The following is a 13736-nucleotide window of genomic DNA, read 5'->3' as shown; positions in this document are numbered from 1 at the left end:
GGAAGCTAGGGGAAGGAAGATCTGGCGGGTGAACACATGCACTGCAGAAAGCAATTATCTAGACAAAAGGGCTGCGATCGAAGCAACTCAGGAAAAATCGAGGGAGTGGATGGGGAGTGGAAGAAGGTGAGTTGAGGATAAGCTATGGAGTAAACGTGACTGGGACATTCCCCGAAACCCGTGGACGTCACAGATTGTATTGACTAACATGCTAACTACAAAGAAACATTTTCCTCCTTAAAAGCCATGGACTCCTCCATCAATTTCTTGTTCAAATTCCCAGTTCAGTCAATCTCTGCTCCAGATCCTCCGCCAAAGTAACTCCTGCTGCAGTCTGGTGGTTTTCTCCTCCTACCGGAGCGCCGCAATCGGGACAGGCGGTCATCTCCACGGCTCCCCCACACTCTCCAATAGTGAATGGATGTCCATTGCGGCAGTAGTACCAGTGTCCAGTGCCCTGGAACTCCTGGGCCATTGCTGAAATGACTTCCATGCGTTCCTTACTAGTGATGATCGACCAGAACGCTGTTCCTCTCAGCAGGGTCTCCGCGCAATCCACCTCATCAGGCAATCCTCGTGTTTGACCGGGGTATGTCATGCAACGCTTCCTGGCTTCGTTGATGAACAATAGGCCCTCCAGCAAGCATCGATTGCGATTGATTTCCCCATTCGATGGGATATGTGCTCGTTCGAGGCCGCAAAGTTGTGCTAGATAAAGGAAGCCTTCGACCTGCTGCGGAACTCGGTCGTGTTCATGAGCTACACGAGTAAGGAGCCCGCAATCGGCCTTGATCTTCTGTAGGTCAACCTGAAGTTTGACATCGTTTGCACCCTTTTGGAAAACGAGATTGGAAAAGTCCGCAAACAACGCAATATCCAGGCGAAGTAGCAGCGCCGTGGCTTGAATGTACCCTTTTGTCTGAAGAATATTGCTAGGAAAATCCAGCTCGCCCGTTGTCTTCTTGCGTCTCTGAGCATCCCCAACCATGGCACGGACCCTTTCAAAGGGCTGTTCTTGGGGTGCAACACGACTGCGGTATCTGCCGATCTGAACTCGCAAGTCAATCATCTGATTCCATCGACCATCATTTGTGGCTTTGATTATTTCTTGCATTGTCTTGATTTGTTCGTTCCGTGTTCCAACGATGGCAATTGAGCTTGGCCACGAAGACATTTTATCGCTCGGTAGGCTCTGCATCTTTTCAATGAGCGTGGGAAGCTCCTGTGCAAGAGGAACATATTGTTGGTTGAGCAGCAAAATCAACTTCTTCGTCGACTCGTCAAGGATTGCACGGCGGATCAATCGACCATACCGAGCGATATTTCTCAAGGGTCCACGGCAGGTAGCACAACTTTTGATGTCTTCAATTGAAAATGGAGTCGACGATCCTTTGACCATGATGGGCTTGTTATCGGTATCAAGCTCATAATATTTGCCCATATCCATTTGCGCATCCATGCTTTCGATTGTCAAGAAATGTCGACATTTGGGGATGATGCATGGGTTCTCATCCAGGTTGGTATCTCTGTACGCCAGACCTAGTATGAAATCGACTGAATGATCCTTGATATTGTCGCTAGCACAATTCTGACAGAAAGTGGAGGAAGGGCATATCTCTCCGCACACCGTTGGACATTGATGACCACAGGGAAGCTTCTTTTCGCAACGTTTCGAGCATGGTATGTGATCACATGGTGCCGCACAGGGCATTGAGCAAGTGCTGTGAGGACATTCCGAAAGACATTTTGATTCTGCACAAGGAGTGCAAGGCTCGTAGCATTTGCGTCCGCATTTCGAGTGGCCGCATTGCACATCGCAAGGAACCAGGCATGGAGGACAAGGGCTGTCGACATGGCACAACATGTCGCAGCCATGAGCACAGGTTGAGCGCTTTCGATCACACAGGTGCTGGCATCTGTCATGAAATGCCTGGGTAGGCAAAAGTCCACGTTTGAGGCAGTGATGGCACACGCGCTTGCATGCATGTCCACAGGGCAGGTTGCTCCGGCACTGGACCATGCATTTGTAATTGGGCGAATTCACATCGACATGGCATGGAATTGTAACTAAATGCTCGCACCCTGGAATCTTCCTTCTCACAAGAATTGGGCATTGAACAGTTATCATGTCTTGATGCTGCCAGCAAGGAATTTTTTGCATCCGATGGCCACAATTGAGTTTTCTGTCCTGCTCGAAGATAATTGCCATACACTTTTCTGAGCATTTCTCGCCACATCTTTTTGGACAAGAATGTTTGCATCCATGGAAAGGTCGAGGACAAGGCTCAAGGCACAGGACGGCATTATGAAGAAGTTCCGAATGGCATTTTTGGATACAGGCATGTCCGCAAGCCAAACGCTTAACACAGCGTAGGTTGCAACCTCCTTCGGGCGAGGATTTGGGGAAATCATCCGGACTTGAGACTTTGATCATTGAATGTGGGTGTCGAGGACAATTCAATTCCAAGGTCGGTCCAATGTTATTGCCTTGTCGTAGAATATCAATGACCTTGGCCCACATGGGAATGTGAATTGAGGTCTGAGAATTGCCGATGATGTACATCCCGTGTTGAGCTCTCGACAAGAGAACATTGATTCGATTAGTATTCCGGAGGAATCCACATCGGCCTTCTGGGTTGCTTCTGACCAGAGATATCACGACAACCTTCGCCTCCTCTCCTTGGAAGTTGTCCACAGTGGCTACGCGAAGAGTCTGGAGTAAAGTCATCTTGACTACCGTCTTCTCTGTGCCTTCGTCGTTGACGAATCCGGCCTTGTTGAGATCTTCCTCGTCACGATCACCAATGGCGAGGGCGAAAGACTGTTCCAGTTGTTGTCGGAGCCGGTGAAGCTGACCCAAGTACGGAGTCAGTACTGCGATGTCCCCATTTTCGTATTTGCCTTGTTGGATGAGGTGATTCACTAGTGCAACGGTCATTTTGATTTCATGATTGTTCCAATGAGAGGTTGACGTGACATCGCCTGATGCTCCTTCTTCTGCCTTGCGATGATCCCACCAGAACAATCTTTTCTGCATTCCCATCACATTAGGGTAGCTTTCAACTGATGGTGAATCCTTCAACTTCGGATAAAGAGTATCGCGAACGAGCCGGGCGATGGAAGGATGCATCCGTCGTTGAGTCTCAAGTGTGCTGTACGGTAGACCGCAATTCATTGGACCTGGGCTTGGACTAACCAGTCTTTCGAACAAAGAGATATCGAGTGCGTATCGATTTCCGCCCTGAGTGTTCTCGCTGGAAAGCTCGTAGTTCTGGACCTGTGGACGGAGCTGTTGTTGATCTCCAATAAGGATCGCATGCTCAACAGTGGGCAGGAAAGCTGTCATGAGATGCGATTCAAGAACCTCACCAGCCTCTTCGCATATCATGAACTGGCACTGGAGCTTTCGGAACATGTCAAGCCGTCTAGCCAAACCCGCTGTGGTTGCACCGATGACATCTGCATTAGACAAACAGCGCAGATGCGTTTGATCCTGCACGCAATCAAATTGAGTCTTAGCATCTTTGTGGGTATTGACAAGCCGAATAGCTTCCGCGTCGAAGTGTTGGCGAACTCCTGTGGCCCAATGGTCGTAAAGGCGCTGGCGCTCCTCTCCAGACATCTCAAAGACCTTGGCTTCTAGCAATTCATTCATAGTTCGAGAGCGAGTGTCTTCTTTTGCTGCAGACTGAATCCAGGAGTCAAGAACGGCCTCAGGTGTGGACTTGACTTGTTTCCAGAAACCATCTTCCTCGATCCCAAACAGCTCGTTGTGTTGGCGACGGTGATGAGTTTGAAGGTACTTCTTGAAATGGTACGTCGGGGGAGTTGTTTTGACACGCAAGGCTCGGAAGTCATCTTCACACCCAGAGAGTATCTCACTCGTGCGCCATCTTTCTCTTCTCTCTATCTTGGTCTTTGTTGCCTCTCTGGAGATCAATTGAAGGTTGAATTTTTCCAACCTATCCGATTTGGACCGAGCACCAATGCGAACAATTTGAGTTGTCACCTTATTCTCCAGCAAAGCCTCGAGGAGTTGATCAAGTGCATGATTGGTGTATGTGACGCACAGTATGGGACCTGTTCCTGTGCTACTGTTTCGGTTGGCCAACAAGACTTTGATCAGAGCTACACCGGTATAGCTCTTGCCAGTGCCAGGTGGACCTTGGATTAAACCAAGCTGTCTCCCCAGGCAATTGATGAGAGCACGAGACTGCGCCCCGTCCAGGCTTGAATTCTTTTCAAGATATTCGAAATCAGTTGGTCGATTATGGTGGACATAGAAATCGACGTCATTTTTCATGATACAGCGGAGATTAAATTCAAATCCAGGAGTCATAGCATATCTCGGAGGGCGACTCACAGGGAGTCCTCCATTTTTGGTATCCCAAGGGATGAAAAGCTCCGAGAATGGGAGGAACTTATCGCGCTTCATGGACTGAAGTGCTTTGAGTGCAGGCGCGAAAGCTGCAAGAAGAACACCTGGGAATTCTACCAGTGAAATGACGGTTCTCTCGGGGCATTTCATATCAAGAACGATTTGAAGATTGCTTGGGCTAGGATCAACCAACATCAGGGTGACCCAAGCGCTTTGGGGGTTCTTCCATAATGATGTCGGGTCTGTCTTGAACATTGGAGTTCCATCTTCTTGTCGTTTCCTGGATGACAAGATCCGATTTGCGACAATGCAAAACAGTACAAGGTCTTCCTTCTGGGTCTGTTTGACGAGCATGCAGACCAGGGCACCTGGGCTCAGACGCTTGGATGTCTTCCACCACATCTCTCGGGCCATGGGTGTTCGGTTTTCAACTCCAGCAGGCTGCGGGAATTCGACTTCGAAATGAAAGCCTGAAATCCAGTGAAAGCCGAGATCGATAACCCGAAGATCATGGTAAACAAACTTTCGTAGCTGCTTTCGTGAGGGATCAACCAGGTGAGACTGGTCTAGTTCATGGTGAATGGCGTCTCGCAGCTGGCCGACAGTGTCCTCTCGCAAGAGGCGAAAGTTTCGATCCAATAATCCATCAAGGCCCTCAACATGCCATTGGAATGGATTGACAACAGGCAAGTACTCAGTCTGTCGGCAGGAGATTTCCTCCAGGCTTGGCATGATTCTGATATCGCAAATGTCGGCATGATCGTTGTCGTGTCTGCCTCCGGGAGTTCCATGTTGAGTCATAAATCCAGGATCAAGTGTGTGACTGGCATGATTCTCTCCATCGCCGGTTGGAATTTCTTTTCCAATCTTCATGCGTTGGGTAATGTGGTCAAGGTGCTTGCGAGACTGCTGAAGCGTGCCCGTCAGCTCGTTGGTATTCATTGAGGTGAAAATATCCTCAAATCTTTTGACTTCGGCATGGAGACATTCTTGAACGAGGGCCGAGGAATTGAGGTCGACGATGCGGGAAAATGTGAGGAGAGACGTCTCCAGTATCAAAGCAGTGCCTTGACTCTTCGGCGAATTTGCAAGAACATCACACGTGAAGTTTAGCAAACAAGCTGCACGGGATCCATCAATGCCAAACAAAATGTTGTAAATTGTCCCCACCGACTGCTCCAACGCGGATGAAGACAGGATATCCGAATGCGAGACCGTTTGCATGAGCGGGAGAATCTGAGCTTTGAAAATATTCTCCTTTGTCGTGACAGACATGTCCTGGAAGTCATCCAGAACAAGTTCCAGGATGAAATTCAAGCCATGTTCACTAGCCAGTGTCTGGATAACTTCCTGTCGCGAAGTAGCATCGGTGTCGAGGAGCTTTCTTGCTTTCTGGATGATGACAGACTTTGTTTGCAATGGAGAGCGAGGTGCAGCTTTGTCCAGAGTGATACTTTCTTTCCAAGCTTGCACTTCCTTCTCTAGAAGGTTCCTGCTTGGAGCGTACACTTTTGCGTGATCCGGATCTGCTAGAGAACGTTGGGCTCCCTGCTGCGGACTCACATGAGCATACTTGCAATTCTTCCACTTGCAGTTTCCTCGAGCAAAGTCACGGCACGGCATGAGTCTATCAAGTCAGCTTTTGCAGTCTATTCAAGTGGCGGAGAATTGAGGCTAACCTTATGGAGGCCATGATGACGGTATGGTCTCTGATGAAGCTGTTGAAGAGAGCAAGATCGTAAGAGAGATATCGCGGATCAAGCAGCGTCAAGAAAAGATGTGAGGTGAAATAAGAAAAGTGAACGACTAAGCGTAGTGAAATGAGGTAAGTGAGAGTTTCTTTCCCCCCGTTAGATCAGTCGCCTGCTGGATTTGATAATGCGCAGGCCCCCTGTCTGCAGAGGCGTAGGAGTGACGTGACGAAGGAAGAAGGAAATGAAGGAGACGAAGAGATAGGATAGTTGATGAGAAAAGAAAGATGGTGAAGTTCAGAATTGTGGTCTAATATCGTGTGTTTTTTTGGTCATCGCGAACATGTGCACTATCGTGAGAACTTTGTCAAGTGACTCGTTCGACGACGACGACTACGCCTCTACCTTCCTAATTTCTCAGTTCCTCAGAGACACTTTTGAGTAAAAGATAAGAATAAATAAACAGGCTCCTTTTACGGAAATTGCTACGTACTAGTTCATTGATGCTATTTAACGTAGACCAAACAAAACTTAGGGCTCCGACCATCTCTCATCGATAGTGACGATATGCCTTTCAACTACAACCACAACGGTCTTTAGCAGCCTTTGCGCTCAAATTTAAATATCAGACAGATAAGCCACTTGTCAATGATGGAAACATGATATAAAATTATCAGTCTTGACAAGCGAACAGTGGCAGAAATAGATATGCAAATTGCCGTCGAATAACATGTTCTATCAATCAGATTGTAGCTTATCCATCATTTCAAGCAATTGCTATATTGACTAACGGAAAACCATGTAAGTTTGCAGAGAAAGACAAAAACAAAGTCCGAAAAAGAAAGATACTTTCAATGACTAAATACTCCTATTTTATGAGACTCGAACGTATCAATGTTCACATCCCATCATGGGACCTGAGACGTCAATGATTATATACAAGAGGATCAACCTGGCAAAAGAAGAGAGTCCAGACATGACAAGATGACAACTGCAGAATGCGACACATTTTATGCAATTCGCCATCCTTGTTTCGAGGATAAGGTGGAGGGCACGCATTCCATCGGTGGAGAGCCCAAGAGCACCGAACTTTTCTGCCATGGAGGTCCCCAGGAGCAATCTTGTTAAGGGATATCTTGTTTTGAATTTAACAGACATTGCCCAAATCGCTTTTGGTGAACCAGCCAAGAAACGCCATGGATATCAAAGTACAGAAACATGATTGGCAAAGTGACGTTGTTAGGTTGTCACTTACTCCTTGCGAACGTGGAAGTCCACGTTGCGCTGGCGCATGAGGTCCTTGCGCTCCAATTCCTTGGCTGTAAAAATTGTGTCAGCATTGATTATATGATAAAATTGGAGCAAAATTCACTTACCTTCGTCGTAAACCAGGAACTCGTGCAGACCACGCCCAGAAGGCACCATGGGAAGGACGGGAACCTTGCGGTCAGTGATGACCTCCAGGAGGGCCGGACCGGGCTGCTCAATCAGCCACTTCAGCTTCTGCTCGATCTCGGAGGCCTTGAAGCAGGAGTCGGCAGCAACGCGCATAGCCTTGGCCAGAGGGACGAAGTCGGGGTTCTGCTGATGGGTATGAGAGTAACGATCCTCGTAGAAGAGATTTTGCCTGTTATGAGTATATTAGTCGAATGTACCATATTATTGTATGATGAAGTGACGCTTACCATTGGGTGACCATACCCTGCTCTTCGTTGTTGAGCAGGAGAACCTTGACACCGATGTTGAACTGGGCAGCGGTGGAAAGCTCAGTCAAGGTCATGTTGAAAGAAGCATCACCGTCAATATCAATGACCAGGCAGTCGGGGCGGGCAACCTTGGCGCCAAGAGCGGAAGGAAGACCGAATCCCATTGTACCAAGACCACCGGAGGTGATCATGGTACGAGGATGGCGCCAGCGGAAGTGCTGAGCAGCCCACATCTGGTGCTGACCGACACCAGTAGTGATGATGGTCTTGTCCTTCATGTGAGCAGTAAGTTCACTGAGCTTCTCAATGACAGCCTGGGGCTTGATGGGGCCCTCTTCGGTCTGACGATCGTAGAGCGAAAGGGGGAAGCGCTGCTTCCAGTCGTTGATCTGCTCGAACCACTCGGGACGCTCAGGAACAGACTTAACATGGGGCAAAAGAAGACGGAGATTGTCCGCACAGTCACCCTCGACAGCTTCGTTGGCCTGGACGACCTTGTTGATGTTCTTGGGCATGATCTCGAAGTGAACGATACCGCCACGTCCCTCGGCAGCGGCAAGCTTGGCCTGGGGAGCAAATTTGGGGATGCTGAGGGTGACACGGTCATCGAAACGGGCACCGACGGCAATGATCAGATCAGCCTCCTGCATAGCCATGTTGGCGTAGGCGGATCCGTGCATGCCCAGCATGTGGAGAGCCTTGGGGTCAAGCTCATCGAAACCACCAAGACCCTGAAGGGTGGTGGTGACAGGGATACAGGCCTTGTCGGCAAACTCCTTCAGGATCTCGGGACCATCAGGACGAGCAAGAAGACCTTGTCCAACGTAGAGGATGGGCTTCTTGGCAATGTTAACGAGGTTAGCAACACGGCTGATGGTGCCCTCGAGCTGCTTCTGGCTCATTTCACGGGCAGCCATGGCAGCAGCGCTTGGGAGCGAGGGAATAGTGCTGTGCATTGGGATGGGGTTCCGAAGAATGCCAGCAGTGACATCCTTGGGCAAGTCAACCAGGACGGGACCGGGACGACCGCTAGTGGCAATCTCGAAAGCTTCCTGGATACGACGCGGCAGTTCACCAACTGACTTGACCATCACGTTCCACTTGGTGCAGGCACGCGAGATACCAATAACGTCGGCCTCCTGGAAGGAGTCGGTACCAATTGCGCTGGTGGGGACCTGACCACAGAAAACAACCATTGGGGTACCATCGGAGAGAGCGTCTTGCATGGGAGTGATGACGTTAGTAGCACCAGGGCCGGAGGTAACGAGGACAACACCGGGCTTGCCAGAGGCACGGGCGTAACCCTCAGCCATGTGACCGGCACCCTGCTCGTGCTTGGGGAGGAGGAATTCGAAGTGCTTGGAGTTGTAGATGGCATCGAACACGGGGAGAATGGCACCACCGGGGTAACCGACTATAAAATATAAGCGTTGGCCCAAATTTGGCTGAAAGGATAAATTACTCACAGACGTGCTTCACACCCTGACGCAGCATCATCTCGTGGAAGATTTCGCCACCGCTCATGCCAACCATTCTGTTTTTCCGAAAATCAGTTTCCTGTGTTCTGTAGCTGTGATAGAAAGAACATACGAGTCATCGAGCTCGGGGAGCTGGCGGTGTTGCAAGGGAGAAATCTCATTGCGATGGGGTTCCTGGTTGAAAGCCGGACTGGGAACAGGTCTGGTCTCACTAACGATTGATCAAATTAGAACTGAGCCATTGCATTGAGCAGATCTAAACTCACGGGGCTGAAGCCGTAGCTGTGCTCTGGCCACGCTTCTGGATAGAAGAGCGGTGGGGCGAAGCGGCCGAAGCCACAAAAGATGTCGAAAAAGACCGACGTCCAGCGATATTCCGGATGTGGAAGGCGCGCAGAGCGCTTGTTGATGGTCTTAAAGGCATCATCGTGGATGACGGCCAGGCCAGGAGTGTAGAGAGGAGAGTGGTGAAGGAAAAGTGAGTTTCAATTGACCGCTGAAGATTGCCGTGACTCTCTGGGGGAGAAAACGCCTTAAACCAAAATGGACCGACCGCTCTGAGTCAACCAATTCAGGGCTTTTTATTGGTCCAGAGCGCCTCCGCGCCCTCCGACCTCGGCCGCCGACGGTCACATGATCTTTGTGTTTTCGTGTCACGTGGTATCGCCTCGGCAGATTCAAACCGCCAATACGACAGACTCAATGCCAGTCAGCGAATGAAATCAAGGTTATATGATCTTGAGCTAATTCACCTTCTATCCATACCATAATAACTATAATACAATGGGTTCTGAGCCTCGTCGGCGAAAATGCAGATGCTCTAGCCTTGTGGCCTGATTTTAGATCCCGACCATTATCGGTCGGGTGGATCTAGATCGTCCGGGCATCTGGGCTAAGCTCCCCGGGATGTATAAAGGTGAAGCTATGGACTCCTCGCTCCATGGCTTTGTGCCCTACATTGTTCAAGTCTAGTGCTATCAATTTCAACCCCGGTCTTCATCGTTGCCTCTTTCTTTTCCCCCGTACTTGACATATCAAATTATACTTGACCCCTGTCCTACTCGTCGTCCTTGCCGATATCTTCAACCCTCTACACCCTAGCCTTTGAAGACAACGCATACCGTTTGGTACCAGGAATGACCAATCTTATGCTTATTAATCGCTAGTGAATTACCGTTGCGATCAATCACATAGTATGTCGCTCTGCAGGTAGATTTTGAAGCTGCGTATTTTTATCGCGTGCGTAAGTCTTGGCTGGCCCTAGCAAGTCAGTGGCCGGGCTCATAAATGTAGGTCTTTCTGCACCCATCTTGGTGTGATCTCAAGAATTCACTAAATGGATCGAAAGAGGCAAAAGATGTAGCTCAAGCTGAGGCACAGACAATAAATCAAATGGTACAGTCAGTTGGATGATTTCATATAGAAAGTGTTTAATATTTCATGCACTGTTAATTGATGTGCGGCCCTTGCTTTAAGTTAGCTCTTTCTTGGAATTTCATATTATCTTCGCCAGTAGGATTGATATATTCCTATTTTCAACTGGGAGTACTATATGAGCATGAAGTTTGTCAGAGTGTTTGACTGGGAGCTGTAAGGGCGGTTGAATTTAAAAAGCTACACTATGGCTGCTAACAGTATTGGTAAATTTGATTCAGAATACATCTCTCAATAGTCCGGTATTATGTGTAGCCCAAACTGGGGGCTTTCGGAAGACAGGCCAATGCCGATATATACACAGCAAGTACAGAGAGTTCACAATAGTCAAATTGCTCCACAGTATAAGCAATCGAGTATAATTTAAAGGTCGTGCGTATCAAACAATCATTTGATACAAAACCGCTATAAGCACGAGGCTCAATATAGTAACCTCAAAAAGTTTAGATGACGAGGTTCCGCCATCTGATTAGATACCCAACCAAAATATTTACAGATTTAAGCGAAATGAGATTAGAATCCAATGCTCTATACAAGCGAGATGCTCGAGTCACTAAATGCATTAAAATGGCGCAATAACGCCTGACAATGAGGAAGAGGGGCGGCAAATACTTTAGCTCGGGGCCGATTTCACCAAGGCGGGCCCCCGCATGTATACTCCAGTACGATTGGACAAAACACGCCTGATTGCGCAACCGGAGAATATAAATTCTGAGTAGACTCGGATATTCCAGCTTGTTATTTGGTTCAGATCCAGTGAGATACTACCACAGATATATAAATAGGCCTTGTCCCGGCGTACGAAATCCTCGATCTTTTTGACTTCCACGTGTTTATACATCCAGCATTGCGATAACGATGAGCAACACAGAGAAAAGACCCAATTTCTTGGTCATTGTCGCCGATGACCTTGGATTTAGTGATGTTGCCCCTTACGGCGGTGAAATTGAGACACCAGCGCTTGCAAAGCTGGCCGAAGAGGGCATTCGTATGACCAACTTCCACACAGCATCTGCATGCTCTCCAACCCGGTCAATGCTGTTTTCTGGAACCGATAACCATATTGCTGGACTTGGTACGAAATATGATACTCAATTCCAAAGCGGACACATGCTGAGACGCATTCTAGGACAAATGGCAGAATTCATGCGAGGCTTTGGAGATCACTTCAAGAACAAGCCTGGCTACGAGGGATACTTGAACTGGCGAGTAGCAGCTCTATCAGAGATCTTGCAAGACTCAGGATATCACACACTCATGTCTGGAAAATGGTTAGTCTCTTCGCCCTGATTTCAATCAACGCACGACTAAAACGAAACAGGCATCTTGGAATGACCAAAGAAATCGCCCCATGTTCCAGAGGCTTTGACAAGAACTTCTCTTTGCTTCCGGGTGCCAGTAATCATTACAACTATGAGCCTCAGTTGGAAGACGGTGAATTCCAGGCACCTTGTATAAACACGACTGGCTTCTGGATGGAAGGAGAGAAAGTCCTTGACCGAACAACAGATATTCCTAAGAATTTCTATTCGACTGAAACATTCACCGATAAGATGATAGGTTTCCTTGAAAATCGGACAGAAGAGGAGTCGCAAAAGCCATTCTTTGCTTATTTGCCCTACACAGCGCCTCATTGGCCTCTGCAGGCTCCCAAGGAAATCATTGAGAAATATGGTAAGTGTTTCTTTTCATAATCGGAGTTTGATAACTGACTAGTCACAGCGGGGAAATATGACGATGGACCTGATGCATTGACACAGAAGCGTCTTCAACGTCTGAAAGAGTTAGGGCTTGTAGATGAGGCTGTGGAACATGCGTCCCCAGTGGGAAAACTTGGGAAAGAATGGGATTCTTTGTCGCCGGAAGAGAAGAAGCTGTCGGCCCGGAAAATGGAGGTTTTCGCTGCAATGGTTGACCAACTCGATACTCATGTTGGCCGCGTCATCCAGCACCTTGAGTCTACGGGCGAGCTGGACAATACGTTCGTTTTGTTCATGTCAGACAACGGCGCAGAAGGCGCAGCTCTGGAAGCTTTACCAGTATGGAATACCAGACAATCTGAGTACAGGATGATTGACTAACTTCTTCTCAGCTCATGGGCGGCAAAAAGATGATGGGAGATATTATTTCCAAATATTATAACAACACATTGGAGAATATTGGTCAGCCTGACTCATTTGTGTGGTATGGTATGTATCCTGAGAGTTGTCGGTTTCAAAAGATCTATCTGGAGAATCGTGCCTGACATATAAACCAGGTGCTCGCTGGGCCTGCGCCGCAACCGCCCCTTCGCGAGGCTTCAAAGGCTGGGTGACTGAAGGCGGAATTCGCTGTCCCTGCATCATTCGTTATCCCCCATTCCATGCCAAACCAGACGCCATCACCAACGCATTCACTACAGTAATGGATATTCTTCCAACCATCCTGAATCTGGCCGGCGTATCCCATCCAGGCTCACAGTTCCGGGGACGAGAAGTCGTTCTTCCACGTGGGCAGTCATGGGTTTCTCACCTCGCATCTGGCGACTATAAGGCCACCAGTGTCCATGAGGAAGATGTCCACATTCATGGCTGGGAGCTGTTTGGCATGAGAGCCATTCGCGAGGGCAAGTACAAGGCAGTCTGGATTGCCGAGCCCCGTGGCAAAGATGAGTGGGAGCTATTCAATGTTGAAACCGATCCCGCTGAGATCCATGATCTTGCAGTGAGTGAACCGGATACTCTCGCTCGACTAGTCCAGCATTGGGAGCAATATTACGCGGAGACGGGAATGGTGCAGACACCTGTCATTGATCGGAAGATGTGAATCCCATCTTTCAATATGCCCCGGTGCGTCTGATAGCGATGATCATTTTGATAAGAAATAAATAATAGTATTCCAAGTCCCAATATGACCATGCTGTATCAGTAGACATAAGCAGGTTGTCACCATCAAGTCGACCGAACTCAAAGCTGCCCCCTGGCCATCATCAAGGGAGGTACTTTGGTTTAGTGCCTTCAATTGTCTCTCGGCAGAATCTCCCATCTATTTTTTTTTGTCCTATTGTTAC

The 13736-nt window shown here is 48.5% G+C and overlaps 3 protein-coding genes across 3 annotated transcripts; 1 reads left to right on the top strand and 2 right to left on the bottom strand.

The window, feature by feature from the left end:
* Nucleotides 1-271: 271 nt before the first annotated feature.
* Nucleotides 272-6071, bottom strand: N7511_010698 (putative NF-X1 finger and helicase domain protein; the record flags this gene model as incomplete). The annotated part of the gene is made up of 4 exons (XM_057133075.1): nt 272-1577; nt 1628-2011; nt 2295-6005; nt 6058-6071. 4 exons carry the CDS (start codon nt 6069-6071, stop codon nt 272-274), a joined length of 5415 nt encoding a protein of 1804 aa, XP_056981063.1.
* A 1249-nt stretch (nt 6072-7320) lies between these two features.
* N7511_010697 (acetolactate synthase catalytic subunit) lies at nt 7321-9680 on the bottom strand (the record flags this gene model as incomplete). The annotated part of the gene is made up of 6 exons (XM_057133074.1): nt 7321-7388; nt 7446-7696; nt 7755-9189; nt 9242-9309; nt 9366-9464; nt 9520-9680. The coding sequence occupies 6 exons, from the start codon at nt 9678-9680 to the stop codon at nt 7321-7323; spliced, it is 2082 nt and encodes a 693-aa protein (XP_056981062.1).
* Nucleotides 9681-11545: 1865 nt separating this feature from the next.
* N7511_010696 (arylsulfatase) lies at nt 11546-13492 on the top strand (the record flags this gene model as incomplete). Its single annotated transcript, XM_057133073.1, has 6 exons — nt 11546-11762; nt 11817-11958; nt 12009-12361; nt 12410-12726; nt 12780-12876; nt 12945-13492. 6 exons carry the CDS (start codon nt 11546-11548, stop codon nt 13490-13492), a joined length of 1674 nt encoding a protein of 557 aa, XP_056981061.1.
* Between the last annotated feature and the right edge of the window lie 244 nt (nt 13493-13736).

The sequence above is a fragment of the Penicillium nucicola genome (assembly GCF_028828085.1).
Source record: "Penicillium nucicola strain IBT 29836 chromosome Unknown utg000010l, whole genome shotgun sequence".
In the NCBI taxonomy this organism is placed as follows: domain Eukaryota; kingdom Fungi; phylum Ascomycota; class Eurotiomycetes; order Eurotiales; family Aspergillaceae; genus Penicillium; species Penicillium nucicola.
This window is presented reverse-complemented; position numbering and strand designations above follow the sequence as displayed.